Source organism: Macaca nemestrina, chromosome 17 (assembly GCF_043159975.1).
Source record: "Macaca nemestrina isolate mMacNem1 chromosome 17, mMacNem.hap1, whole genome shotgun sequence".
Taxonomy (NCBI): domain Eukaryota; kingdom Metazoa; phylum Chordata; class Mammalia; order Primates; family Cercopithecidae; genus Macaca; species Macaca nemestrina.
In genome coordinates this window covers 18,100,723-18,128,372 of record NC_092141.1, presented here as the reverse complement: position 1 = coordinate 18,128,372, position 27,650 = coordinate 18,100,723, and the positions used below count along the sequence as shown (strand labels likewise).

General features: G+C 58.0%; 1 protein-coding gene across 5 annotated transcripts; it reads left to right on the top strand.

Annotated features, from left to right (window-relative positions):
* The first annotated feature begins 294 nt into the window (after positions 1 to 294).
* Positions 295 to 27,468, top strand: LOC105491064 (sterol regulatory element binding transcription factor 1). 5 transcript variants are annotated; one of them, XM_071082431.1, is made up of 20 exons: positions 295 to 565; positions 15,183 to 15,272; positions 18,963 to 19,394; positions 19,758 to 19,945; positions 20,030 to 20,164; positions 20,246 to 20,467; positions 21,107 to 21,221; positions 21,567 to 21,787; positions 22,024 to 22,225; positions 22,344 to 22,522; positions 22,763 to 23,024; positions 23,108 to 23,274; positions 23,525 to 23,693; positions 24,222 to 24,330; positions 24,612 to 24,721; positions 24,807 to 24,939; positions 25,140 to 25,305; positions 25,795 to 25,995; positions 26,087 to 26,198; positions 26,691 to 27,448. In XM_071082431.1, the coding sequence occupies exons 1-20, from the start codon at positions 475 to 477 to the stop codon at positions 26,918 to 26,920; spliced, it is 3,534 nt and encodes a 1,177-aa protein (XP_070938532.1). In that variant the 5' UTR covers positions 295 to 474; the 3' UTR covers positions 26,921 to 27,448. The 5 variants fall into 5 exon arrangements, with proteins under 5 accessions (XP_070938532.1, XP_070938529.1, XP_070938528.1 ...); XM_071082428.1 differs by lacking the exon at positions 15,183 to 15,272 and having other exon boundaries at positions 296 to 565; positions 19,758 to 19,939; positions 26,691 to 27,468; XM_071082427.1 differs by lacking the exon at positions 15,183 to 15,272 and having other exon boundaries at positions 297 to 565; positions 26,691 to 27,468.
* The last annotated feature ends 182 nt before the right edge of the window (positions 27,469 to 27,650 follow it).

Here is a 27,650-nt window from a genome sequence, read left to right as displayed (position 1 = left end):
CCACTCAGCTCTCTTGCTTGGTGCTGGAGAAACAGAGGACCAGAGAGGGGGCTTGGCTTGCCCGCGTTCCCACAGCAGCCGGCCAGAAGCCGCTGCCATTGTGCGCGAGGCTGGATAAAATGAATGACTGGAGGGCGCTCTGGAGGAGGGGCCGGCTGAGGGGAGATTTGTGGCGCAGACCGGGGATCAGGGGTCCCCCGCTTCTTTCAAGGTGGGGCGGGGCCGTCTATCTGGGAGGGCGGGGCTTTCCCGAAAGGCCCCGCCTCCGCCTCGACCGCCCAGCGGAGCCGCAGTAGGGGGAACCCAGTTTCCGTGGAACTTTTCGCGGGCGCCGGGCCGCCTCCGAGGCCAGGGCAGGACACAAACGCGCGGAGCGGCGGCGGCAACTGCGAGCCGGGGCCGCGGCGGCGATCCCTGGGAAGGACCGTACGAGGCGGCGGGCCCGGCGGGCCTCCCGGAGGAGGCGGCTGCGCCATGGACGAGCCGCCCTTCAGCGAGGCGGCTTTGGAGCAGGCGCTGGGCGGGCCGTGCGATCTGGACGCGGCGCTGCTGACCGACATCGAAGGTGCGTCAGGGCGGGCAGGGCTCGAAGCCGCGCCGGGTGACGCGAGTGGGGGGCGCGCAGGTGCCTCCCTGTCCTTTGTCTCCCCCGCGGGCGCCAGCTCCGTGCTGTGCTCGCGCTGGACTTCCCGGCGTCTCTGAGCTGCGTGCCGTGCGCCTCGGTGTCCCGGGCCTAGCCGAGCCTCCCTGGTTCCCGCCCTAGCGTCTCGGGCCGCGCGCTCGGAGGTGAGGGCTCTTGGGCCGGGCCGGGGTCCCTTGGCGACTCCGGGCCGGGACACGTGCGCCCCTACGCGTCCCAGGCCGGGTGCCGCCCGACCGGTGACTCTTCAGCCCTGTGGTGGCCACGGCTGGAGCTGGGGACCCGGGCGTCGCCGAAGCTCCGCCCCAGCCCCAGCCGTGACGTAATTGCGAGGTTACTCACGGTCATTCCCTCCGGCCCGAGAGTTCAGCTCAGCGTCGGAGCTCTTACGCATGCGCACTGGCGCTGCCTCGCGCCCTTCCCCCGCCTCTGGTGGGGTTCACCAGGTCTGCGACGGGAATCGCCTCCGCACTCATTCACTGACATCCACTGAATGCCAGGCCCCGTCTTAGGCACAGACAGACCTGGGCACCCCCTCTTTCGGGAACACAAAAATCCCCCAGGAAACCAAACGGGTATTTAGTTGCACCTTGGGTGGAGCGAGGCTGGCGGGGAGGGCAGGGCAGGGATGTGGCTACTTTGGGCAGAGCAGTGAAGGACTTCTAGGCTGAGACCTGAGGGTCACCCCCAGGACCAGCAGGGAAAGATGTTTTCCAGGCCACGGCAAGGGAAGGGCAAAGGCCTCGAGGCAGGGCCTAAGTGTGAGGAGTTAGAGGCTTGCAAGGGAGTGAGGTCAGGGAGGAGGAGGACGCGAACCCACTTGGTCGGCCAGGGAAAGGGCGGAGCAGGACAGTGGCACCGGCTTCCATCTTTGGAGCGCCACTCTGGCTGTGATGAGAAGGGGCCAACGGTGGCACCAAGTGCCAATTAGGAGGCCCGTTGCTTCCATTTTGTAGACAGAGCAAAAGGAAGCCCCTAGCAAACTGCCTCCATGGTTTCTGTGCAGGAGTTTTAACAACACTGGCTAAGTTGCACTTGGTTGATGAGGAAACTGAGGCCAAGGTCGCAGGAACAAGATGCCTAGACTCACAGCCTGAATGGACATGTCCATGGAACCCGTGGCCACCCTGGGGTTGGCAAAATAGATACATCTATGCCACCCCCACTCCTGCCCTACTGCAGCCTTGCAGATCACCCAGCTGGTTGCCTGCCCCAGGAGCTTCCCAGCCCTTCCCACTGGGGCTGGGCTAGGGGAGGACCCCAGAGGAGAGGCCCTGATTGTGAGGCTTTTCCAAAACAGCCTCCCCTATCCCTGGCATGAGGGGTTGTCCTTCACTGCCCTCTGGAGTGATGAACCCTGAAATCCCAAGCCCTAGGGAGATCTGGGCTTAACTACCAGTTCCACATCCCTGGGCCCAGTGAGTGTAGTCCAAGAGGCAACGTGACCAAGCCAGGAGGACATGGGTTTTGGGGTCAGAGGTTGAACCTGGACACTCCTCATTTCCTTTATCATCCTGCTCAAGCCCTCTCACCCTCTGAACCTTAGTTTCCACCTCCAGAAAAATGAGGATGCAAACCCTCCCTTCATGGGCAAGTTGGACAACAGAATCGGGTCTGGGCCACAGGTCTGAAACAGACCTTTCTTACTGACTCATGGATAAAAACACTGCCTCTCCAGACCCAAAGGCCAGGCATGGGCAGCCATGTGGCCCAAGGTCTAGTCTATGAGAGAGTGGGGGCAGCCCCTTCTCACTAGGCAAGCCTCAGCTTTACCCACTTCAGTAGAGGATTTTTCAGTTTTTATTCAAACTTCCTGTTTTTCTTCCCAATTACACATCTTTTTTTCAGTGTAGAAAAATTAGAAAGCACAAGTGAGCAAAAAGAAGAAAATAAAATCTTTAGACCAGGGGTGGTGGCTCACGCCTATAATCCCAGCACTTTGGGAAGTCGAGGCAAGAGGATGACTTGTGTGCGGGAGTTTGAGACCAGCCTGGGCAACATGACAAAATCCTGTCTCTACGAAAATAAAAAATTAGCTGGGTGTGGGTGACACGTGCCTATAGTCTCAGCTACTCTGGAGGCTGAAGTGGGAGGATTGCTTGAGCCTGGATTTAGAGGCTGCAGTGAGCTATAACCGTGCCATTGCACTCAGCCTGGGTGACAGAGTGAGATTCTGTCTCAAAAAAAAAAAAAAAACTTTAAACCTACCACCCAGAGATAAGCTCTGCTAATTATGTGAAAGAGCTTTTCTTCTCTTTTTTTTTCTCTCTCTCTCTCTGTCTGTGTGTGTGTGTGTGTGTTTGGGGAATGGCTGCACACTCTTCATAGACTTTTTTTTTTTTTTGGAGACAGGGTCTCACTCTTTTGCCCAGGCTGGAGTGCAGTGGCATGATCTCAGCTCACTGCAACCTCTGCCTCCCAGGTCCAAGAGATTCTCCAGCTCCCAGGTAGCCGGGATTACAGTCGTGCGCCATCACGCCTGGTTAATTTTTGTATTTTTAGTAGAGATGGGGTTTCACCATGTTGGCCAGGCTGGTCTCGAACTCCTGAGCTCAGGTGATCTGCCCACCTTGGCCTCTCAAAAGTGCTGGGATTACAGGAGTAAGCAACCATGCCCGGCCTTCATCAATTTTTTAAAACAACTTTATTGAGATATACTTTATGTATCACAAAATTTATCAATTTTAAGTATATCGTTCAATGATTTTTAGTTAACTTTCTGAGTTGTGTGACCATTACTAGCTGTAGAACATTTTTATCTCACAGTGAGATCCCTCATGCTTGTTTAGTCACTTCCCGTTCCTGCTCCCAGCCCCAGGCAGCTATGGATCTGTTTTTTTTGGGGGGTTTGTTTTTATTTGAGACGGAGTCTCGCTCTTTCACCCAGGCTGGAATGCAGTGGTGTGATCTCGGCTCACCACAAGCTCCACCTCCCAGATTCAAACAGTTCTCCTGCCTCAGCCTCCCGAGTAGCTGGGACTATAGGTGCCCGCCACCATGCCCAGCTAATTTTTTGTATTTTTAGTAGAGACGGGGTTTCACCATGTTAGCCAGGATGGTCTCAATCTCCTGACCTCGTGATCTGCCCACCTCGGCCTCCCAAAGTGCTGGGGTTACAGGAGTGAGCCACCGTGCCAGGCCAGATCTGCATTTTTTTTTTTTTTTTTTTTTTGAGACGGAGTTTCGCTCCTGTTGCCCAGGCTGGAGTGCAATGGCATGATCTCAGCTCACTGCAACGTCCGCCTCCCAAGTTCACACGATTCTCCTGCCTCGGCCTCCCCAGTAGCTGGGATTACAGGCATGCACCACCACGCCTAGTTAATTTTGTATTTTTAGTAGAGACTAGGTTTCTCCATGTTGGTCAGGCTGATCTCGAACTCCCAACCTCAGGTGATCTGCCTGCCTCGGCCTCCCAAAGTGCTGGGATTACAGGCATGAGCCACCGTGCCTGGCCAGGATCTGCATTTTTATAAATTAAAATAGGGTCCATTGGTTCACAGCTGATTGGATTCTACTTGGTTCCATGTCATCAGCCAGATGACAGTCAGGTTCCTTCATTTACCCACCTGATCCCCTGTCAATGGGCACCTAGGTTGTTTTATCTTTATAAACTGTGCTGCAGTGGACACTGAGGCCAGTCTTTGCCCAGATCTTCACTGTGTTCCTAGGATGAGGTTCTGGGAGGGGAATTGCTGGTCAGAGGTTGAGCCTGCTTTTGAAGCTGCTTCTACCAGGTGTGGAGCTTAGCAGGTTTGATAAGGTCTGAAGATTTGGGGGTGGAAATGCCAGGTCCCTTGAGAGACATGAGGGATAAGAGGGGGCCAGGACAGCCTTCAGTGCCAGAGTGCAGAGCTGGGCTGGATGTGGGGATGGCCGGGGGTCAGAGCAGGGGCACGCTGAGCTTCAGCTCCCTCTGGCTGCTCAGGTGGAGGATTGTAATGTGAACAGAAAACACTAATTGAGTACTTACTGTGCTCCAGACACTGTGTTGATGATCCCACTTAATCCCCTGACAACCCCAAGTAGGTAGACATATGATGAAGATGATGGCCTTGAGGACCAGAGAGGTTAAGTGACTTGCCTGAGATCACACAGCCAGATGATGGCAGAGCCAGGATTCAAGCCCAGGCTGTGGGCTCCAGAGCCTAGCTCTTAAGCTCTTAATCACTGGGCTCCTAAGAATGGGGATGAGGCTGGGCGTGGTGGCTCAAACCTGTAATCCCAGCACTTTGGAAGGCCGAGGTGGGCTGATCACGAGGTCAGGAGATCGAGACCATCCTGGCTAACACGGTGAAACACTGTCTCTACTAAAAATACAAAAAAATTCGCCAGCGAGGTGGCAGGCACCTGTAGTCCCAGCTACTCAGGAGGCTGAGGCAGGAGAATGGCGTGAACCCGAGAGGCAGAGCTTGCAGTGACCTGAGATCCAGCCACTGCACTCCAGCCTGGGCGACAGAGCGAGACTCCATCTCAAAAAAAAAAAAAAAAGAATGGGGATGAGGGGTTCAGGGGGGCTGCTCCACATGGGGCTACTCTGGGGGCCTGGAGGTGGGTTACAGAGGGATCAGAGGCTATGTGACTACCTCCCCATCCCAGTCCAGAGCAATGTTTGAGTCATCAGACTGGGAACCAGCCCTGGTGAACCAGTGAAGGGCCTTGGGCCCCATCCGGTCCTGCTGCCTGCCATGGCCAAACTCTTGTGAATGGATTTGGGGATGGAGCGGCCTCCGTGAGTCCTTGCGTCTGTGGGTGAAGGCACTGCCCTGGCTGTAGAGTGCCCCTGGGTTTGAGTCCTGCCTCTGCACCGAGACCTCAGGTGAGCCTGTCTCGTCCTGCACCTCAGAGTACCTTGCGGCAGTCGGGGGAGGATGGATTGGGAGAGTGGCCCTGTACCTGTGTTGGGGATTATTATTAAGCCTGTGGCAGTCTTCACCTCCCTGCTGAGGATTAATTGATCTGATTTTGCACAAGCTTATGAGTGCAGAAGAGGCAGATGGAAACAGAGTTCTGGCCGAGAGCCTGGAAGGGGGCCTCGGGGGTCTCTTTCCTCTGCCTGGACCCCGTCATGTCTGGTCTTTGTCTGTCGGACCCCAGATGTCTGCCAAGCCCGGTCAGAGGCTGCTTCCCAGAAAGCCCTTCTGGGTGTCTCCGTACCCTGAGTAGTCCGTTCTCAGAGTTCTCCCGCCCTGATGTCCCTCCCAGCATGCCCAGCCCAGCCACGACAGGCCCTTGCTTCTAGTCATGTGTCTGGCTGTTTGCTGGGTCCAGGTCAGCCCTAGTAGGGCACACTGGGGGCCCGCTCTACCACACCATACCTCTCCCCAGGATATTTCACACCCCACTTCTCTCCCTAGTCCCACCAAGCACTGGCACTCCTTAGAAAACACAGCTCTAGACTGGTCACTGCCCCAGCTCACAGCACTGAACTCCCCTGGTCTCCAACCATTCATGGCTCCCCAGTGCTCCGAGATAAAGTTCCCTTGTCTCGGCTGGGTGCGGTGGCTCACACCTGTAATCCCAGCACTTTTGAGAGGCCGAGGCAGCGGATCACGAAGTCAGGAGATCGAGACCATCCTGGCTAGCATGATGAAACCCCGTCTCTACTAAAAATACAAAAAATTAGCCAGGCGTGGTGGTAGGCACCTGTAGTCCCAGCTACTCGGGAGGCTGAGGCAGGAGAATCGTGTGAACCCAGGAGGCGGAGGTTGCAGTGAACTGAGATCACACCACTGCACTCCAGCCTGGGCCACAGAGCAAGACTCTGACTCAAAAAAAAAAAAAAAAAAAAAAAACAGTTCCCTTGTCTCAGTGTCGCATTCAAGACTTGCAAGGATTGCCAAACATGCCCCTCCTGTGATATTGCCCATTTATCCAGAACCCGCACCTCAGGCACAGCCTGCTCTGGTACGGTGCCTCCTCTCCCTCATCCCCATGTTGAGGGCCCCTCAGGGGTGGAGCCTGAGGGAGTCTCTCCTATCAGACATGTTCCCCTTCCCATGCCTCTTGGCATCCAGCTAACCCCAGGGCAGCAGAAAGCCCTCCCAGTGCGACCATGCATTGCTGTGTCTCCTAGGGAAAGTGTCCTGTCCTCTCTGAACTGTGGGGGCCTCCCCTGAAAAGCAGGAGATGGAGGCTATAGGATTTGCTGGCTTTGAGCCCCCAGGGGTTCAGCCCTAATGCATCTGAAGGGACAGGGTTGGGGGGATGGAGAGGAGGGTGCTGGGAGTGGGTTCAAGGAGTCAGTGGGCAGGTGGCTGGGAATTACCTTCTGCCCAACATTCATCTAGCTGGACACAAACATCCTGAGTGACCTGGTCAGCTCTGGGCAGAAGTCACTGCCAGTAGAGGCCTGGGATCTGGACTTTGCTTGCTGACAAGTGGAGCCAAGGCTGGCCAGAGGAAGTGCCTCTGACCTTGTCTCCTAGCAGCCATGGGCCATGTGGACATGCCCTTTGACCCTGGGCACTGACAGTGTGTGACAGCCTGCACCATGTGCTCCACAGGGGCTGCTGTGTATGTCAGGGGTAAGGTGGGGAGAGCCTTAACTGGCTCAGGGGTGAAAGGACAGGGAGCCATTGAGACTGGCTCCAGGTGTGGGTCCCCTGCTGTGGGAGGTGGGACAGGGATAGGGGTCCATCCCCCTAGGGGGAATTTGTGGCCTACCCCAAACCCTGTTTGAGTTCCTTTCCTAAGTGACTCCCTGTCCCTGCAGCTGTCTCCCAGCAGGCCTTGCCTCTGCATGCTGCCCCTGCCAGGCTCTGGGGTCCCTGTGCTCCCTGCAGCTAGAAGGCTGGGATCAGGGGTCTTCACAAGCAGCCCTACTGTATGACCTTGGACAAGTCCAAGAACCTTCAGGTTCTTTTTTTTTTTTGAGACGGAGTCTTGCTGTGTCACCCAGGCTGGAGTGCAGTGGCACGATCTCGGCTCACTGCAAGCTCCGTCTCCCAGGTTCATGCCATTCTCTTGCCTCAGCCTCCCGAGTAGCTGGGACTACAGGTGCCCGCCACCAAGCCCGGCTAATTTTTTGTATTTTTAGTAGAGACGGGGTTTCACCGTGTTAGCCAGGATGGTCTCCATCTCCTGACCTCATGATCCACCCACCTCAGCCTCCCAAAGTGCTAGGATTACAGACGTGAGCCACCGCGCCTGGCCCAGGTTCTTAACAATGTAAAGGGAACAGTACTAAAACCAGTTTCTTGGAATTGTGGGGATCTGATGAGTGAAGGCTTAAGCAGTGCATGGCACATAGTAGGCCCTAACCAATGCCAGTTAGTGTTGTTATCAGCATTTAGCCAGATGCAGTGGCTCATGCCTATAATCTTATTGACTTTAGAGGCTGAGGTTGGAGGATTGCTTGAGGCTGGAAGTTCAAGACTAGCCTGGGCAACATAGCAAGGCCCTGTCTCTAAAACAAACAAACAAACAAATCACCATTTAGAGCACTTAACCAGTACCTGGCACCCGATAGGTTTAGCTCAACAAATGTTAGCAGCAATTACCCAAGGAGCCTGTGCTGGAAGTTTCTAGGATGTACCAGGCTATGGTTCTAAGTTCTGAGCATCTACCATGTGGTGGTCTGGAGTTGGTGAGAGACAGGATGGGGCTGACTAGGCCAGTGGGGAACCCCCACCCGCCACAGGGAACAAGCACCCTATCCTTTGTTTCCATGGAAGATAATTGATGCTGGGCACAGTGGCTCACGCCTGTAATCCCAGCACTTTGGGAGACTGAGGCAGGAGGATCTCTTGAGTCCAGGAGTTCAAGACCAGCCTGGGCAACATTGTGAGACCCAAACTAAAAAAAATAGCTTGGCATGGTGGAGCGTGCCTGTTGTCCCAGCTACTCAGGAGGCTGAGGCTAAGGCTGGAGGATTGCTTGAGCCCAGGAGGTCGAGGCTGCAGTAAGCCATGATCGTAAGACTGCACTCCAGCCTGGGCAACATAGTGAGGCCCTGTCTCAAAACAAACAAACAAAAAGAACCTGCTGAGGAAGCAGTGCTTCTGGCTGCGGGAGGAGGGGCAGAGTGGCCATCTGGCCACAGATGGTGGTTTCTGTGCAAAACACATCAAGGCGGCCTTGGAAATGTGAGCGAAAGCACCTTCAAAGTTCTAGTCACAGCCTTGGGACTAAGCAAAGCCACCAAAAGTACATAAAAGACAACGACCATCACCCAGTGCCGGTGATGCTAGAAGGAAAGGGAATACATTGTAGGGGAGGTTGTAAAGGGCTTTATCTTTTCCAGACTGAAGCCCGGCAGCTCGAAAATGTCTTGCTGCCTTCATGTGAGCTTTAAAACAAGCTGCAGAGAAACAATCCAAGAGGGAGAAATATATATATATATATATATATTTTTTTTTTTTTTTTTTTTTTTTTTTGAGATGGAGTCTGGTTCTGTTGCCAGGCTGGAGTGCAGTGGCATGATCTCGGCTCACTGCAACCTCCACCTCCTGGGTTCAAGCGATTCTCCTGCCTCAGCCTCCCAAGTAGCTGGGACTATAGGCACATACCACCACACCCAGCTGATTTTTGTATTTTTAGTAGAGGCTGGATTTCACCATGTTGGCCAGGATGGTTTCAATCTCCTGACCTCGTGATCTGCGTGCCTCGGCCTCCCAAAGTGTTGGGATTACTGGTGTGAGCCTGTGTTTTCAGAGACAGGGTCTTGCTCTGTCACCCAGGCTGGAATACCGTGGCACAATCACAGGTTGCTGCAATGTTGAACTCCCGGGCTGAAAGGATCCTCCCACTTCAGCCTCCAGAGTAACTGAGACTACAGGCTCATGCCACCATGCCCAGCTATTTTTTTTTTTTTTTTTTTTTTTTGAGACAGAGTCTCGCTGTGTCACCCAGGCTGGAGTGCAGTGGCCGGATCTCAGCTCATTGCAAGCTCCGCCTCCCGGGTTTTTACGCCATTCTCCTGCCTCAGCCTCCCGAGTAGCTGGGACTACAGGCGCCTACCACCTCGCCCGGCTAGTTTTTTGTATTTTTTAGTAGAGACGGGGTTTCACCGTGTTAGCCAGGATGGTCTCGAACTCCTGACGTCGTGATCCGCCCGTCTCGGCCTCCCAAAGTGCTGGGATTATGCCCAGCTATTTTTAAAACTTTTTGTAGAGCTGGGGTCTTGCTATATTGCCCAGGCTGGTCTCCTGAACTCAAGTGATCTGCCTGCCTCAGCCTCCCAAAGTGCTGTGATTACAGGCATGAGCCACCACGCCAAACCTTAGCACTGCCAATTTTTTTTTTTTTTTTTCAAGACGGGGTCTCGCTCTGTCGCCCGGGCTGGAGTGCAGTGGCCGGATCTCAGCTCACTGCAAGCTCCGCCTCCCGGGTTCACGCCATTCTCCTGCCTCAGCCTCCCGAGTAGATGGGACTACAGGCGCCCGCCACCTCGCCCGGCTAGTTTTTTGTATTTTTTAGTAGAGACGGGGTTTCACTGTGTTAGCCAGGATGGTCTCGATCTCCTGACCTCGTGATCCACCCGTCTCGGCCTCCCAAAGTGCTGGGATTACAGGCTTAAGCCACCGCGCCCGGCCAAGCACTGCCATTTTGACTGAGAACAGGTGCCCAGCAGCAGGGGCTACTCCCAGAATTGCCACTGCATCAGGCCCATGGATTGTTTTTCAGCTGTAGGTGATAAGTATGTGCCCTGGGCCACCTCTCAGACAAGGTGTCTGAATTGGTGCCGACCAGCATCACATGTAATCGCCATCTCACAGGTTCTGTTGAGGGCGATTCTGCACACCTGTAGCTCTGGGAAGAGCCCAGTGGGGAGGAGGAAGCATGGCTGTGAGGTTTACAGGGTCGGACGGTCATCGTGTTGGGAGCTGGCGTGTGGAGGGGCACAGACGAGGAAAGAATGTGAGGTGGCGTCACAGCAAGTTTTGATGGAGGAACAGGAATTCTCCAGGTGGAAAGGGTCTTCCTGGTGGAGGGAACAGCCTGGCCTCCAATAGCGTGCGGTGTTCAGAAAGCAGGCAGGGAAAAGGAGGCCCGGGGAGATACCAGTTAGGGGATGGGGGCGGAGGCAGACGAGGGTGGAGGAAGCCATGGCTGGAGTTGGCATGGCCTTTGACTGGGGTCCCTGCTGTGGTCAGCCCTGTGCTGGGGGAGGCTGGGGTCACAGCTGGTTCAGGCCCTGCCAGGAGGGGCCCCCAGCTGAGACCCAACCTCTAATTTGGCAGGGGAGGTGGATGGATCTCGGGGTCGGGGGGAGGGTGGGGAGGGTGGTAGTTAGGAAGCCTCCGGGAGGAGGCAGTGCCGGAGCTGAGCCTTAAAGAGCTTCATGTTGTCCTCTCTGTCCTTGCACTCTACACACACTCACTGAACTGCGACAAATGAGGACAGCTGGTCAGGGCAGAGGCAGGCCAGAGTTGGGGCTCGCTGCTGTCCCTGGTAGGCTGGGGCTGAAGGGCAGCCTCTGGGGTCTGCAGAATGGGGTTTGCGTCCCAGATTCTTCACATGGCAGCTGTGGGACTTTGGGCACAAGGGCTCCGTCTGAGCTTTAGTTTCCTCAAGAGGACCTGCGCCCAGGTGCACCTGGGGCTCCAGCCATGGGCGCGTCCCATTCCTGGAAGAGCCGGCACACACTTGTGCCCCTGGGGCACCTGAGCGCACAAAGGGCAGCCTGTGCCCCTGCTGGATACACAACCAGCTGAAAACACGAGAACCGCCGATTTCAGTTAGGAGGATCAAGGAGGTGCCTGGTGGGAGCAGAACAGCAGGCAGGGTGCAGCCCAGCTCCCTGGAGGGATGGTGGGCACCCATCCCCACCCTGCCACCTCCATTAGCAGGCAGAGAGGGTGTGCTCTGGAATCCCACGAGCCACTGTGCCTCGTCCTCCCCCGTGGCTGACCCTTCTTCACAGTTGGTGCAGCTTTGTGATCTGCAGTGCAGGGATCAATTTGCAAATACCTGTCCCACCCATTCCCTGGAGAATTGGGGTCCTTGGCTCAGATGACAGACCAACCTGCGTTGGAATCCCAGCTCCTTGGTGGCCATCCTGGCCTCCACCCCCTCACTGCCTCTGCTCCTCCTGTCCTGCCCATGCCCACCTCAGGGCCTTTGCACACACTGTTTCTTCTGCCCTCCCTTCTGGCCCACTCCCTCATTTCATTCAGGCTTCCTTTCAGATGTCACCTCCTAAGGTGGGCTGACCTGACCACCTCATCTACAATGGCCCCAGTGCCTGGCACAGGACTGGCACACAGCAGATATTGTCAGAGAGATGGATCTGGGTTCTGTGGACAAGGCCGTGGGGGCAGGTGGAGAGCTTCCTCTTCCAGGAGGTTGTTTGGGGTTCAAGGCCTTGTGTGAGTTGTAGGCTTCTGTGCTGGTCAGAGCTGGGCCCTGCAAGCGCATGCTATGAGGCCTGCCCAGGATTTCCCTCGTGGCCTCACAGAATACACTGGCCAGAGTCATTAAAGAGCGCCCGCATCTACCTTCAGAGAGAGGTTTGAAGGTAGAACTGGGGAGGGATGCCAGGTGGGGGTTCAGGTTTCCTGTTGGGTCCTGATAGAATCAGGGCAGGAGAGGAAGAAGAGGGAAGAGGAGGAACCCAGGTTTGGGAAGGGGGTGGCAGGGCTTCACAAGCCTGGGGAAGGTGAATGAGGGAGCAGATGGGACCACCATGGCCCAGAGTCTGTGCCTCCTCTTCCTTCCTGTGTTCAGAACTTGTGTGGGAACCAGAAGGGCCTTCTCAGTGTTCGTGGGGAAGCGTGCTTCACCCGTGGGTGGGCCGCAATTTGGGTGCCACAGTGAGCCTCTAGAGACCAGCTCTCCCAGCTTCCAGGGCAGGGACTAGGGGAGGCAAGAGAGGCTCTTCCTTAAATTGTGAACCCAGGGTGCCTCAGCTGCCCTACTCTAGACTGGCCCTGTTAACTCCCCTTAAAAAACAAACGACAACAACAAAAACGAAAAAGTGTCTCAATCAAATGGTAATGGAGCTCCAACGTGAATAGTGCAAGTATCAGGCAACTCACGACCTGACTTTCCAGTTCTAAACCATTCTAATTGCTGTAGAGAGAACTAACCTTTGTTGAGACTGTTGAGTGATGGATGTTTTACACACTTGCTCTCCCAGAATTCCCACCTGTGGAGACCATAGGTGTGGGAGCTCAGAGAGGAGCAGTGGACTGTCCCCATCACACAGCCATTGAGGGGCTGAAGAAAGAGCAGGCCCTGGCATGTAGCCCCAGATAGCCCGCTGAGGTGTGTCTCTGAGAGAGGCTGCAGGGCTGGCTCTAGAGTTTCCTTTTTCAGTCTTAACTTGGTGACCAGCTTTCACAGAAATCGGCCAGCAGGCTGGGTGCAGTGGCTCACGCCTGTAATCCCAGCATGTTGGGAGGCCGAGGCGGGAGGATCACCTGAGGTCAGAAGTTCGAGACCATCCTGGCCAACAAGGTGAAACCCTGTGTCTACTAAAAATACAAAAATTACATTTCATTACAGGTGTGGTGGCGCACACCTGTAATCCCAGCTACTCAGGAGGCGGAGGCAGGAGAGTCACTTGAACTCAGGAGGCGGAGGTTGCAGTGAGCTGAGATCGAACCACTGCACTCCAGCCTGGGTGACAGAGCCAGACTCTGTCTCAAAAAGAAAGAAATTGGCCCGCAGATCAGCCCCAGGGGAGACTGAGCCAGGGTTTGGCCAGGCCTTGAGTTTCAGAGGCTGGCCATGGCTCGTGGCACCCAAGCCCTTGGGGCATCTTAGCTTAGTCTGTGCCCTCTGCCCAAGGGCCAACCCTCTGTTCTCAGGTCACGCTCCCTCCTCTTGGAAGGTCCCCCCATCCCCACCAGAGCCTTTAATGACTCTGCTGCCCCTGGGGCTCAGAGAGCAACCGCCCTCTCCCACCCCACTTCCTCAGTGGGATGGGAGGGGGTTAGAGCAGGAAGATGAGACAAATAAAGACACCAATAAGAGGCAGGAGGAATACGTGGTAAAGCCAAGATGGGTAAGGGGACGGGACAGGCTTCGGGGTGGCCCTGGCCCTGCTGTCTCAGGCTAGTATCTGCTTGTTGGTGCCACCACATTCTGGGCTCAGAAACTGGGGAGTAAAGTAATGAAAGAACCAGGCTGGGAGGCCATGGGGAACTCATGCCTGGAGTTCAGCTCTCAGCATGCTTTTTGGTCGAGGACGCTTCCCTGTCTTAAGTCACTCAGGTCAGAGCCTTTGCCAAGAGCAATGCTGTTTTGTTTTGGGGGTGAGGAAACACCCACAAGCTGAGGGGAGGGTTGGGCCATGCTAGAGAGGCGGTCTGTTGTCCTTGAACCTCCCAAAGCTGGGAAATAAGGGCCTGGACTGGACGGCCGCGAGCACAGGATGCAAGAGAGACATGGCTGGGTTTTCTTGCTTAGGGTCCTGAAAAGAGAGCAAGGTTGAGGCCACAGGGACCCCAGCCCCCAACGGACTGCTGAGTCGCTGGGTCTGCCCAGGGTTCAGGCACCCTCCCAGGTTGCAGCCAACTGGGGCGGGGGCCGGGCAGAGGCGCTGGCCTGCAGGTTGGGGCAAAGGCAGGCTTTGCTGGTGGTCTACTTGGCTACAAAATCATCTGACCAGGCTCTGATCATTTGTGTGTGTGTGTGTAACTTTTACCTTTAACAAAAGAGGGAAGACGGGCCCAGGCACCTCCTCAAAAGAGCCCCAGAGCCTGTCACCCCTTCCTTACCCATCTTCTGTCCTAGGGACTGCATCCCTTCCTGGCCTGCCAGGGTCCTATAATGAATAAGGGGGTCGGGATTCACCTAGCGACTGCTGAGTTGTGAGGCTTCGAGGGGGAGGGGCAGACTTCACCCACCGGCAAAGGGACATCGGTGCTGCAGTCAGGAAACTCCTATGTCTGGGCCTCAGTTTCCCCGGAAGTGACCTGTTTTCAGGAGTGGCCTCATCCCAAACCATCAGCCCCGCTGCGGTGAGGGGTGGCCCCTTCCTGGGGCTGCCCTAGAAGGGGGAGGTCCATGCACCCGCCACAGCCACCACTCGGCAGCCCTTGGCCTTAATTAAGCGCTTCTTGCATACTAAGTGCTGCACCCAAATTATCTCCCTTCTACCATTGGACACCAGGGAGATAATGAGTGTCCTGTTTCTGGAGGAGTAAACTGAGGGTTGGAGTGGTTAAGGCTCGCTCAGGGTGCAGCGAACCAGTGATTTCCAACACAGAGTTCTGGTGTGTTGGGCCAGGACCTCTCTGCTTTGACCCTTTAACGAAGGGGCGGGAGCTGAGGGCCAGTGACCGCCAGTAACCCCGGCAGACGCTGGCGCCGAGCGGGTTAAAGGCGGACGTCCGCTAGTAACCCCAGCCCCATTCAGCGCCGCGGGGTGAAACCCGAGCCCCCGCCGCCGTGGGGGGGGGGCGGGGGCCGGGGCGGGGCCCTAGCGAGGCGGCAGCGCGGCCTCTGATTGGCCGCGCGCGCTCACCCCATGCCCGGCCCGCAGCCCCGAGGGGCGGGGTGGGGCGGGACCTGCAGGCGGGGCGGGGCTGGGGGCGGGGCGGGGCGGGCGCACCGCAGCGCTCAACGGCTTCAAAACTCCGCCGCGCCTTGACAGGTGAAGTCGGCGCGGGGAGGGGTAGGGCCAGCCGCCTGGACGCCCCAAGGGCGGGCGCAGATCGCGGAGCCATGGATTGCACGTTCGAAGGTATTTTTGGAGGCTCCCCCCGGCCCCAGCCCTTTATACAATGCCTCCGTCTCCTGCAGGTTCTCCTGGGGTGGGCAGGCATGGGGGCTACGGAACTTGAGCAGGAAAGATCCCCTTCCTGAGGGAGAAGGTGTGACAGTTACTCACTGGGGAAGTGGGGGGCTACCCCCTATCAAATTAGTGCCCCCTGCAACTCAAGGGGAAGGGTTTGCTTAGAGACCCGACAGCAGCATCCCGACCTAAGAGGGTTTGGAGGGAGAGGGTGGCCTTCTCTACATTCCCTGCACCCGCTTTGGGACAGGACCAGGAGGAAGCAGGGAGGAGGGCCCGTTGTCCCTGTCTGCTACAGCGCCTGCCCTGTTCGGCACCCCTGCCTACTGTGGGCATCTTAGACTCTTCAGGCAGACAGTGGGAGCCCTAGATTGTCAAAATTGTCAGTTTTTCTTTCAGGCCTCAGTTTCCCCCATCTATCAAAGAGGCTCACAAGGACTGGGGTAAAGGGGTGGGAAACCCTGCAGTTGAAAGTCCATTATGACTTGATGACTTGTGACCTGGAGCGTCCACAAACCAGGAGAGTTTCTACTTGAGAAGCCAGGGAGACTGGGGCTGCCACCCCATCCTATTCTGCAAACCGCTCTAGGAAATTTCCCCTCCTGCAGTAACTTGCCTGCCTGGGTACCTGTCAGTAGGCGATGCTGGGTCTCCACTCTGTGCCAGCTGCCTGCTAAGCAAAGCCTCGGGCAGCCCTACCAAAAAGGGTTTAATCTTTCTGTTGTACAGATGAGAAAACTGGGGCCAGTGAGAGGAGGCTGTTGGTTCAGGCTCCACTTCAAGCTAGTGGTGGGCAGGGCTGGGAGCTCAGGCTGGGGATCCTGACAGCACTGGAGGTCCCCATGGTCTTACAGAGCATTCTGCACAGTGGGTGCCACCGTGAGTGGGTTAGAGGGCCCTGGGCTGAGCCAGATAGGCTGCCAGGCGCCAGCTGGGGGAGAGGGCCCATGGCCAGGCGGGGCTGAGGTGGGAGTATGTCCCAGTCTGTATGAGGAGGAAGGAGTCAGGACAGACAGCACTTGCTTTTACAGAGATGAAATCAAAGCCCTGAGTGGCCAGGCCTGGGTCTTGAGGCTACTTGGCTGCAGGCAAAGCCTGGACTTGAGCCCAGAACTCTATACAGAGACACACTGGTTGGCCATGTGGCCAGCAGCTGGCTCGGCCCTAAGCCTTGGTCTGTTCCACTGAGTAATGGGTTGGTGATAGCAGCCTGGCTCTTGGCTTCTTGGTGGGGCAAGAAAAGGCACAGAGACAACAGATTCAGGATTTTGTAGACCTGAGTTTGAACCCCACTGCATGCTCCTGGGCTGCTTGTGGTCCTTCCTGAACCTCAGTGTCTTTTCTTGCCTCCCAGATGAGGTGAGCTAATCTTTTGAGGTAGTCTAGGGTAGTGGCCAGTGGTTGGGGCATTGGAGTCAAGTAGGGTCTGGACTCAGTTGAGTCTCAGACTCTGTAAGAACTTAGGCCAGTAAGTCACCTCTCTACAGCTCAGTTTCTTCATGTGTAGAATGGGGCCAGTGATCACACCGCCCTCTCAGCTGTGGGTGAGGATTAGCGGCCTAGCCTGGCTCCATCAATGTGGGTAGCCCCACAGGGGGCCTGGCTTTTGGCCCAGACCCACCCTTCTGACACGGGCCCCCGCCCTTAGAGTCCTTCCAGCGTGGATGAGGACCCTGCTCTGATCTGGGGTTCTCTTGGGGGACTTCCCTGTCGCCACTCTCTTTGGAGATCCTGCGCTGCCCTAGGAAGAGTGGGCCCAGGCTGCACAGTTGGTCCTTAGTCACAGAGGATCCCACCACTTCTTCAGGGCCTCAAGGCAATCCTGCCTCTCTCTGTGCCCCTCTTCCCCCTGTGAACTGAGGGGAGGGGAAAATCACCCACTCCTCAGCAGTCTTCAAGTTGCTTTGTCAAGTTCAGTGCCCAGAGGATCCTGCTGGGGGAGCCTTTTAGGATGAGACCAGGAGTATCCCATGGTGGGGTGTAGGGTCCATCGCTCCTGTATGAAGACCCCCTCTGTCCTGTTTCCCACTTGCCCTAAGCTACTCCTCCCTCCCTATCCCCATCTCCGTCCCAAAGACTGGAGCTGCTGGATCTGTGGACGGAGACGTGCCCCCGTTTCACACATTGAGAAACAGGCCCCAGTGGGGCCAGGGAAGGCTGCACCTGGGCCTCTGGATTCCTTTTGTTCTGTGTGGGGTGGGGGCTCATGGACTGTGGAGAGGGCAGGAGAGCTGTCTAGAAGGGTTGGTCACCTCATGGGCAAATGCTTGGAAGCTGGTCTGAGTCCACAGTGCAGTGTGGACGTGTGTGTGTATGAGTGTGTGTATGTGTGTAGGTGTGTGTGTATATAAGTGTGTGTATGAGTGTGTGTGTCTATGAGTGTGTCTATGAGTGTATGTGTGTAGGTGTGTATGTGTGTGTAAATGTGTGTGTGAGTGTGTAGGTGTGTATGTGTGTATAAGTGTGTGTATGAGTGTGTGTATGTGTGTGAGTGTATGAGTGTGTGTGTGTGTATGTGTGTGTATGAGTGTGTGTATGTGTGTGTATGTGTGTATGTGTATGAGTGTGTGTATGAGTGTGTGTATGTGTGTGTATGAGTGTGTGTATGAGTGTGTGTATGTGTGTGTGTATGAGCGTGTGTATGAGTGTGTGTGTATGTGTATGTGTGTGTGTGTATGAGTGTGTGTATGTGTGTGTGTGGACTCAGAGGTGGATGTCTTGTAGAATGCATGCCCCGTGAAGACAGGAGTAAAAGTTTACCACCATCCACATGAAGATACGGGACATTCCCAGCTCCCCAGGAAGTTGCCTGGTTCTAGGCAGGGATTTTTTTTTTTTTTTTTTGAGACGGAGTCTCGCTCTGTCGCCCAGGCTGGAGTGCAGTGGCGCGATCTCGGCTCACTGCAAGCTCCACCTCCCGGGTTCACACCATTCTCCTGCCTCAGCCTCCCGAGTAGCTGGGACTACAGGCGCCTGCCACCTCGCCCGGCTAATTTTTGGATTTTTTAGTAGAGACGGGGTTTCACGGTGTTCGCCAGGATGGTCTCGATCTCCTGACCTCGTGATCCGCCCGTCTCGGCCTCCCAAAGTGCTGGGATTACAGGCTTGAGCCACCTTGCCCGGCCTAGGCAGGGATTTTTCTTATTCACAGCCAGGAACAGTGCCTGGCATAGTGTGGGCACTCAGCACATGCTCATCGAATGAGTCAATGAGTGAACGAATGTGAGCCTGCTGTTTGCTGTGGACTAAGGATGTTGCCAGATAGTTGAGCAAATACTGGGTGGTGGGAAGAGCTTAGGCTCTGAAGTCTGCAGTCTTGGGCCCGACCCTGGGCTCAGCCCCAGCCTCCCAGCCTAGCTGTGGGGCAAGACTGTGAGGCTTGTGGTGCCCACCTTGTCCAGGTATTGTGACGCACTCGCAGCAGCAGGCATTGCTCGAGACAGCACAGGTGCTTGCGAAATGGCTGTGTGTCGGGAACACCAGCTCCTGTGGGTGGCTTTCTGTTCTGGTGGCATTGCCCACACACACAGCTGTGTGCCGACAAGGGTTGTGCAAATAGGGTTGTGTTTGGATGTATGCGATGCCCTGTTTGGGGGTCAGTCTCTGCCTCGCTCACACATCCTCTTCTCCTTTTCACAGACATGCTTCAGCTTATCAACAACCAAGACAGTGACTTCCCTGGCCTGTTTGACCCGCCCTATGCTGGGAGTGGGGCAGGGGGCACAGACCCTGCCAGCCCCGATACCAGCTCCCCCGGCAGCTTGTCTCCACCTCCTACCACACTGAGCTCCTCTCTTGAAGACTTCCTGAGCGGGCCGAAGGCAGCGCCCTCACCCCTGTCCCCTCCCCAGCCTGCACCCACTCCATTGAAGATGTACCCGTCCGTGCCCACTTTCTCCCCTGGGCCTGGTATCAAGGAAGAGTCAGTGCCATTGAGCATCCTGCAGACCCCCACCCCGCAGCCCCTGCCAGGGGCCCTCCTGCCACAGAGCTTCCCAGCCCCAGCCCCACCACAGTTCAGCTCCACCCCCGTGTTAGGCTACCCCAGCCCTCCGGGAGGCTTCTCTACAGGTAAGGGGGATGTGTGGTGGGAGGGGACACCTGGGGTGGGACTCCCAGGAGCACAGGAAGAAGCTTCCGCTGTGATGTGAGTAGAGGTCTGTGCAGGCTTTAGAAACTGGGGCTCCACTCTGCGCTTGAGACACCGTGTTACTAGCAGTCCTGGTGTGCTCGTTGCCAGGGTAGGCGCAACCTCAGACTGGAGGCCTGCCTTGAAGCCAGTGCATTTGCATCAGGGCCCAGGCAGGGACTATCCATAGGAAGCCACATGGGGCAATGACTCATCCAAGGCCAGTTGGTGATAGAGACCTGAAGAGCAGGTAGAAAGTGGGAGAGGGCAGTCTGTGCCTGCAGCCCCAGGCTTTATTTCTGCAGGGAGCCCTCCTGGGAGCACCCAGCAGCCGCTGCCTGGCCTGCCACTGGCTTCCCCGCCAGGGGTCCCGCCCATCTCCTTGCACACCCAGGTCCAGAGTGTGGCACCTCAGCGGCTACTGACAGTCACAGCTGCCCCCACGGCAGCCCCTGCAACGACCACTGTGACCTCGCAGATCCAGCAGGTCCCGGTGAGGGGTCTGGCCAGGGGTTGGGGAGGGCACGGCCCCTGGCCCAGCCACACAGCTTACGGCCAAGCCCTCTCCCACCCTCAGGTCCTGCTGCAGCCCCACTTCATCAAGGCAGACTCGCTGCTTCTGACAGCCATGAAGACAGACGGAACCACTGTGAAGGCAGCGGGTCTCAGCCCCCTGGTCTCCGGCACCACTGTGCAGACAGGGCCTTTGCCGGTGGGTGATGTGGGCAGGGCATAAGGGAGTGGGGTCTGCACACACACATGCCCACCTGGTAACATGTGCCTGGTCCTGCAGACCCTGGTGAGTGGCGGAACCATCTTGGCAACAGTCCCGCTGGTTGTAGATGCGGACAAGCTACCTATCAACCGGCTGGCGGCTGGCAGCAAGGCCCTGGGCTCAGCTCAGAGCCGTGGAGAGAAGCGCACAGCCCACAACGCCATTGAGAAGCGATACCGCTCCTCCATCAATGACAAAATCATTGAGCTCAAGGATCTGGTGGTGGGCACTGAGGCAAAGGTGTGGAGAGGCCTGCAGGGGCACAGACCGGGTTGTCCCGAGGAAGGAACAGATCAGGGGCAACTGGAAGGAAGAGAGGGAGTGAGACTGAGCCTGGACAAGCAGGGAATTGGGCTTCAGCATCCCCAGGCCTGGCCAGCCTCGTTTATCTAGTTAAACGGGTTTGCAGGCCTCTTCGATAAAGGTGGGGCTGTGCTAGGCATGGGGGATGCAGCAATGAACCAGACAGACAAAAACTGTCCCTCAAAGAGGAGCCCATGTTCTGGTGGGGGAGATGGACAGTAGGCAGGATGAATAAGTGCTCGAGTCCACCACATTTGACTCATTGCAGAGAAAGCAGGAAGAGGGATGGTGAGGGTCCCCTGGTGGTAGCCAGGGAAGGCCCCCCTGAGACGGCGCCAGGCACAGCAGCAGCTAGCCAGACCCTGCTGTTTGCATCTTACATCCTAACCCGATGCTCGGCCTGGGAGGTGGGTGCTACTAGGCGAGGAACATTTCAGGTAGAAGGAACAAGTGCAAAGGTCCTGAGGCAGTAGTGTTGCAAAGCAGCTCCGCAACCCCTTGGTAGGGCCCCCCAACCCCACAACCCCGGACCTCACGGGCCACCTGTGCTCTCCTCCTCCTTTCCACACCGTGCAGCTGAATAAATCTGCTGTCTTGCGCAAGGCCATCGACTACATTCGCTTTCTGCAACACAGCAACCAGAAACTCAAGCAGGAGAACCTAAGTCTGCGCACTGCTGTCCACAAAAGCAGTGAGTCTTGGCTTTATTGAGCTCCAGTTGGGCCTCTCCTCTAGCCTGGCTCTGCCACCCCCGGCCCTGCCCCTGTCCCTAGCCCCACCCTGCCCTTGGTTCTGGCCCACCCTCTGCCCCGCCTACCTCACCCTTGGCTCTAGCCCCGCCTTCAGCTCTAGTCCCTTGGTTACCTCTGGTCCTGAAAGAGCCCTGGTGCCTCCCTTTGGCCCTAACCCAGCCCCATCAAAGCTTCCTGGGCCAGCTTTAGGAGCTACAGCAGTCCCTAGACCCCCAAGGGCCTAAGCTCTCATTGGGGTCACATATGCAACCTTTACTCCTGGCTCTGTTCCTTTCGGTCCACAGAATCTCTGAAGGATCTGGTGTCGGCCTGTGGCAGTGAAGGGAACACAGACGTGCTCATGGAGGGCGTGAAGACTGAGGTGGAGGACACACTGACCCCACCCCCCTCGGATGCCGGCTCGCCCTTCCAGAGCAGCCCCTTGTCCCTTGGCAGCAGGGGCAGTGGCAGTGGTGGCAGTGGCAGTGACTCAGAGCCTGACAGCCCAGTCTTCGAGGACAGCAAGGTTGGGCCCTGCCACGGTGCCCCCTTCCCCACTCCCAGCCATATTCTCTGAACCTCAGGACAGGGTCAGGAAGACCTTAACAGATCCTACCTCCCATTTCATAGACAGAATAACTGAGGCCTGGAGCCATGTGGGGTCCCACAGTAAGGTGGGCAGAACCTTGACCCCCCTTCCCAGCCTCATGGTCTCTGGGGTCCCTCTGGTTCTGCCCTCACCACCCTGTCCACCCCTACCAGGCAAAGCCAGAGCAGCGGCCGTCTCCGCACAGCCGGGGCATGCTGGACCGCTCCCGCCTGGCCCTGTGCACACTCGTCTTCCTCTGCCTGTCCTGCAACCCCTTGGCCTCCTTGCTGGGGGCCCGGGGGCTTCCTGGCCCCTCAGATATCACCAGCGTCTACCACAGCCCTGGGCGCAACGTGCTGGGCACCGAGAGTAGAGGTGGGACTGGCCGGCCCTGGCATCTTTGGGAGGGCGCTCTGGGGGAGCCCCCAGGCTTGTGAACTTGGGGCTCTGGATTTCCTGGGAGCTGTGTCCCCAGCTTTCCCTCTGTCCATAGATGGCCCTGGCTGGGCCCAGTGGCTGCTGCCCCCAGTGGTCTGGCTGCTCAATGGGCTGCTGGTGCTGGTCTCCTTGGTGCTTCTCTTTGTCTACGGTGAGCCAGTCACGCGGCCGCACTCAGGCCCCGCCGTGCACTTCTGGAGGCATCGCAAGCAGGCTGACTTGGACCTGGCCCGGGTAAGGGGTTGCCCCTGGCAGAGTGGGCAGGGCAGGGACCCCAGGCTGGGAGGGTGCTGGGTGTCAACCCTTGTTCCTCTCTCCCTGTGCACACCATGAATCTGTCGTGTCCTCCCTGTGCCTGGCCGTGCATCCGCAGACCCCCACCACCCCTCCAGAGCCTGCTGTGGATGGCTCTTCTGAGCTGTGGGGCAGCTGCTCTGACCTCACTTTTCTCACCTGGAAAACCCTCATCCACAGGGGGACTTTGCCCAGGCTGCCCAGCAGCTGTGGCTGGCCCTGCGGGCACTGGGCCGGCCCCTGCCCACCTCCCACCTGGACCTGGCTTGTAGCCTCCTCTGGAACCTCATCCGTCACCTGCTGCAGCGTCTCTGGGTGGGCCGCTGGCTGGCAGGCCGGGCGGGGGGCCTGCAGCGGGACTGTTCTCTGCGGGTGGATGCTCGTGCCAGTGCCCGAGACGCAGCCCTGGTCTACCATAAGCTGCACCAGCTGCACACCATGGGTAGGATGGAGCGTGGGGCGGGCTCCGAGGTGCTCCCTGCTGCCTGTGCTCCACCCACAGCCTCATGCCTGCTTGCCTTCCAGGGAAGTACACAGGCGGGCACCTCACTGCCACCAACCTGGCGCTGAGTGCCCTGAACCTGGCAGAGTGTGCAGGGGATGCCGTGTCTGTGGCAACGCTGGCCGAGATCTATGTGGCAGCTGCATTGAGAGTGAAGACCAGTCTCCCACGGACCTTGCATTTTCTGACAGTGAGTGGGTGGCTGGGGGGTGGGGCGGGGTGGGGCGGGGGGCGGGGCGGGGCGGGGGGGGTGGGGTGGGGCGTGGGGGTGGGGTGGGGCTGGGGGCTTATCCCTGCAGCTCTCTGCAGAGGCTCGCTGGGTAAGAGTTACACGGGATGTTGCACTGGTTACCAAGGGGGATCCAGGCCAAGCTAGGGCTCAGCCTGGGGTCTGGCCCCAGCCTGTGTCCACTGTGACAGCCCATTTCCCTCCCCTACAGCGCTTCTTCCTGAGCAGTGCCCGCCAGGCCTGCCTGGCACAGAGTGGGTCTGTGCCTCCTGCCATGCAGTGGCTCTGCCACCCCGTGGGCCACCGTTTCTTCGTGGATGGGGACTGGGCCGTGCTCAGTACCCCACGGGAGACCCTGTACAGCTTGGCTGGTAACCCAGGTGCTCTCTTACCCTTTCCCTGTCCCCTCTCCTGTCCCATGTCCTCATTCCTGTTCTGTGCCTTGTCGCCTGAATCTCTGGCTGTCTCTGGCCACCCCAGTCCTTCTCCCTGCCATGGGTTATTGATGTGGGGGCTGTAGGAAGGGAAAGGCCTGAGTGAGTCTCAGTTCTCACTGGGGCTTTCAGAAGCACATGCAGGGATTGAAGGGCAGGTGGCTGATTGGAGAGGTGACCCCAGGCAGCACCGCTGTGGAGTAAGGAAGCGGAGCCAACAGTGGTGCCTTCTCAAGTCGGTTTTCCTTTGGGAGCAGCGTAGGGCAGGCCTCAGTGTTGTCCTGGCCAACGCTGGTGCTGGCGTAGTTATGTCCACCTGTTTTCCCCTGTCCTTGGCACGGGCTGCACCCAGGGGCATGCCGGCACTTCCCAGTGACCCTGAGTGTGGCCCCAGCCCACCCAGGCAAAAGCCCTTAGCTTGGAGAAAAGGGTGGGGCCCTGCTCTCCACCCCACTCACCTCCTCTTCTCCACAGTGGACCCCCTGGCCCAGGTGACTCAGCTATTCCGGGAACATCTCTTGGAGCGAGCACTGAACTGTGTGACCCAGCCCAACCCCAGCCCTGGGTCAGCTGATGGGGACAAGTAAGTGTCATTGTGCCCTCCTCCACGCAAGGCTCCTCCAGCAGGATTCTGGGAATAGCTCTGTCCTCAACCCTGCGGAGAGGGCCAGAGCTAGGCTACCATGCGTGCCATGCACCCTTCATTCCTCTCTGGGTTTCCTCTCCCCACCAGCCTATGGGAGGAGACAGTGGCAGTTTGCAGAGCCAGGGGTCAGGCTGTACTCTAGTGGGCAGGTGAGGAGGGCCAGCACCCTCCTAGGACCCCTGCCATCTGTCCCGACAGCCAACTCTTTCCTGCCACAGGGAATTCTCGGATGCCCTCGGGTACCTGCAGCTGCTGAACAGCTGTTCTGATGCCGCGGGGGCTCCTGCCTGCAGCTTCTCCATCAGTTCCAGCATGGCCACCACCACCGGTGAGCCCCCGGCCCCTGCCCTGGCTCCCTTCTCAGTCCCCGTGCAGCGTGGCTGAGGGTTCAGGGGACCCTCCCTCTTTTGCAGGCATAGACCCAGTGGCCAAGTGGTGGGCCTCTCTGACAGCTGTGGTGATCCACTGGCTGCGGCGGGACGAGGAGGCGGCTGAGCGGCTGTGCCCACTGGTGGAGCACCTGCCCCGGGTGCTGCAGGAGTCTGAGTGAGTGCACGGCAGGTTCCTCCTGCCTGGCCCTGGGCCCAGCCTCCCTCATCCCCTGGGCACTGTACCTCCACTCAGCCTTTGTGCAGGAGGGGTCACCACCTTTTATCCCCAGGGAACTCGAGCCAGGGCAGTGGGTGACACTCAGCCAGGGCTTGTGGACTGGTCTGATTGGCACTCTTCTGCCCTGGTCCCAACAGGAGACCCCTGCCCAGGGCGGCTCTGCACTCCTTCAAGGCTGCCCGGGCCCTGCTGGGCTGTGCCAAGGCAGAGTCTGGTCCAGCCAGCCTGACCATCTGTGAGAAGGCCAGTGGGTACCTGCAGGACAGCCTGGCTACCACACCAGCCAGCAGCTCCATTGACAAGGTGAGGGGTGGGGCCAGGGGCCTGGCAGGGCTGGGGGACTCAGCCTTCCATTCCCTGGTCCTTCTCCCCAGGCCCCAGGGACTGCAGAAGACCATGGGGTTAGCCCAAGCAGCACAGGATGAGGGGTCCAGCAGATAGGAGATCCAGCAGTCCTTGCTTTTTGGCTAAGGCTTCTGTCTAGAGGAGAGGGGTTGCCCTTATCTGGCCTCAGTTTCCCCATTCTGGGAGGATGGGGGTGGATGGTGTGGTAGGATCCCTTTGGAGGCCCTGCATCAGGAGGGCTGGACAGCTGCTCCTGGGCCGGTGGCGGGCGTGGGGGCCAAGAGAGGCGGGCGGCCCCGCGGTGCATTGCTGTTGCATTGCACGTGTGTGAGGCGGGTGCAGTGCCTCGGCAGTGCAGCCCGGAGCCGGCCCCTGGCACCGCGGGCCCCCATCCTGCCCCTCCCAGAGTTGGAGCCCTGGTGACCCTGCCCTGCCCGCCACCCCCAGGCCGTGCAGCTGTTCCTGTGTGACCTGCTCCTTGTGGTACGCACCAGCCTGTGGCGGCAGCAGCAGCCCCCGGCCCCGGCCCCAGCAGCCCAGGGCACCAGCAGCGGGCCTCAGGCTTCTGCCCTTGAGCTGCGTGGCTTCCAACGGGACCTGAGCAGCTTGAGGCGGCTGGCACAGAGCTTCCGGCCTGCCATGCGGAGGGTGAGTGCCCAATGGCTCCCTGTCCTCAAGATGGGGAGTCAGGCAGTGGTGGAGAGGGACAGCCCTGAGCCTCCACTCTCCTGGCCCCCAGGTGTTTCTACATGAGGCCACGGCCCGGCTGATGGCGGGGGCCAGCCCCACACGGACACACCAACTCCTCGACCGCAGTCTCAGGCGGCGGGCAGGCCCCGGTGGCAAAGGAGGTGAGGGGCAGCTGCTGACCAGGGATGTGCTGTCTGCTCAGCAGGGAAGGGCGCACATGGGGTGTGATACCAAGGGAGGCTGCGTGTGTGTCAGACGCGACAGACAGGCCTGGCACAGTGGCTCACGCCTAGCACTTTGGGAGGCCCAGTCAGGAGGATAGCTTGAGCCCAGGAGTTGGAGGCCGCAGTGAGCCTGGGTGACAGGGAGAGTCCCTATCTCAAGGAAAAAAACAAAAAAGCATCTTCTTGGTGGTTACCTGATGACAATTCCTTTCACAAGAAATCAGTGGGGCAACTGTCATTTGTGGGATATATGACTACACGTGCGTGACTCAGTCTGTGGACTTTATGTGTGGGCTGAGACTAGGGTGGGGAGAGGGGGACGTGTATACTAGGTATGGGCGGCTGGTGCCTTTGCTTGTGTGTGGGCGGGGCTCCCGCGGGGGCGTGGCCAGCCTGAGCCCCATCCCTGACACATCCTTGTGTGCGCAGGCGCGGTGGCGGAGCTGGAGCCGCGGCCCACGAGGCGGGAGCACGCGGAGGCCTTGCTGCTAGCCTCCTGCTACCTGCCCCCTGGCTTCCTGTCGGCGCCTGGGCAGCGCGTGGGCATGCTGGCTGAGGCGGCGCGCACGCTCGAGAAGCTTGGCGATCGCCGGCTGCTGCACGACTGTCAGCAGATGCTCATGCGCCTGGGCGGTGGGACCACTGTCACTTCCAGCTAGAACCCGTATCCCCGGCCTCAGCACCCCTGTCTCTAGCCACTTCTGTCCCGTGCAGCTTCTGTCCTGTGTCGAAGCCCTGAAGGCCGAAGGCAGTGCGAGAGACCCTGGCCTCCACGGTTCACCCGCGGCTGCGCTGTCCCTTCGGGGTGGAAGGCCAGAGGGGCGCAAACCCGACCCTAATACCGGCGGCCATGATGGTGCTGACCTCTGGTGGCCGATCGGGGCACTGCAGGAGCCGAGCTGTTCGGGGCGGGGGGGCCCTCCTTGCTCTGCAGGCACCTTAGTGGCTTTTTTCCTCCTGTTTAGAGGGAAGAGATGGGTACATTTCCCTGCGCTGACGGAAGCCAACTTGGCTTTCCCGGACTGCAAGCGGGGCTCTAGCCCCAGAGGCCTCTCTCTCCCTCGTGGGAAGACGTGTACATAGTGTAGGTCAGCGTGCTCAGCCTCCTGACCTGAGGCTCCCGTGCTACTTTGCCTTTTGCAAACTTTATTTTCATAGATTGAGAAGTTTTGTACAGAGAATTAAAAATGAAATTATTTATAATCTGGGTTTTGTGTCTTCAGCTGATTGATGTGCTGACCAGTGAGCGTGCTTGGGCCCTCCCCCAGCACCTTGGAAAAGGCTTCCCTCCCCTCTCCGGCCACGAGGGACACAACTTAGCTCTTTCCAATGTTAGTAGGGGGAGTGGGGAGGGCTGGCTGTATGGCCTCCAGCTGACCTGTCCCCCTG

Coding starts and splice junctions, on each gene's coding strand:
- LOC105491064 (XM_071082431.1), top strand. CDS start 475: ATGGACGAGCCGCCCTTCAGCGAGGCGGCTTTGGAGCAGGCGCTGGGC. Junction 24,722..24,806: donor CAGCATGGCCACCACCACCG/GTGAGCCCCCGG, acceptor CCTCTTTTGCAG/GCATAGACCCAGTGGCCAAG. Junction 25,996..26,086: donor TCCGGCCTGCCATGCGGAGG/GTGAGTGCCCAA, acceptor CCTGGCCCCCAG/GTGTTTCTACATGAGGCCAC.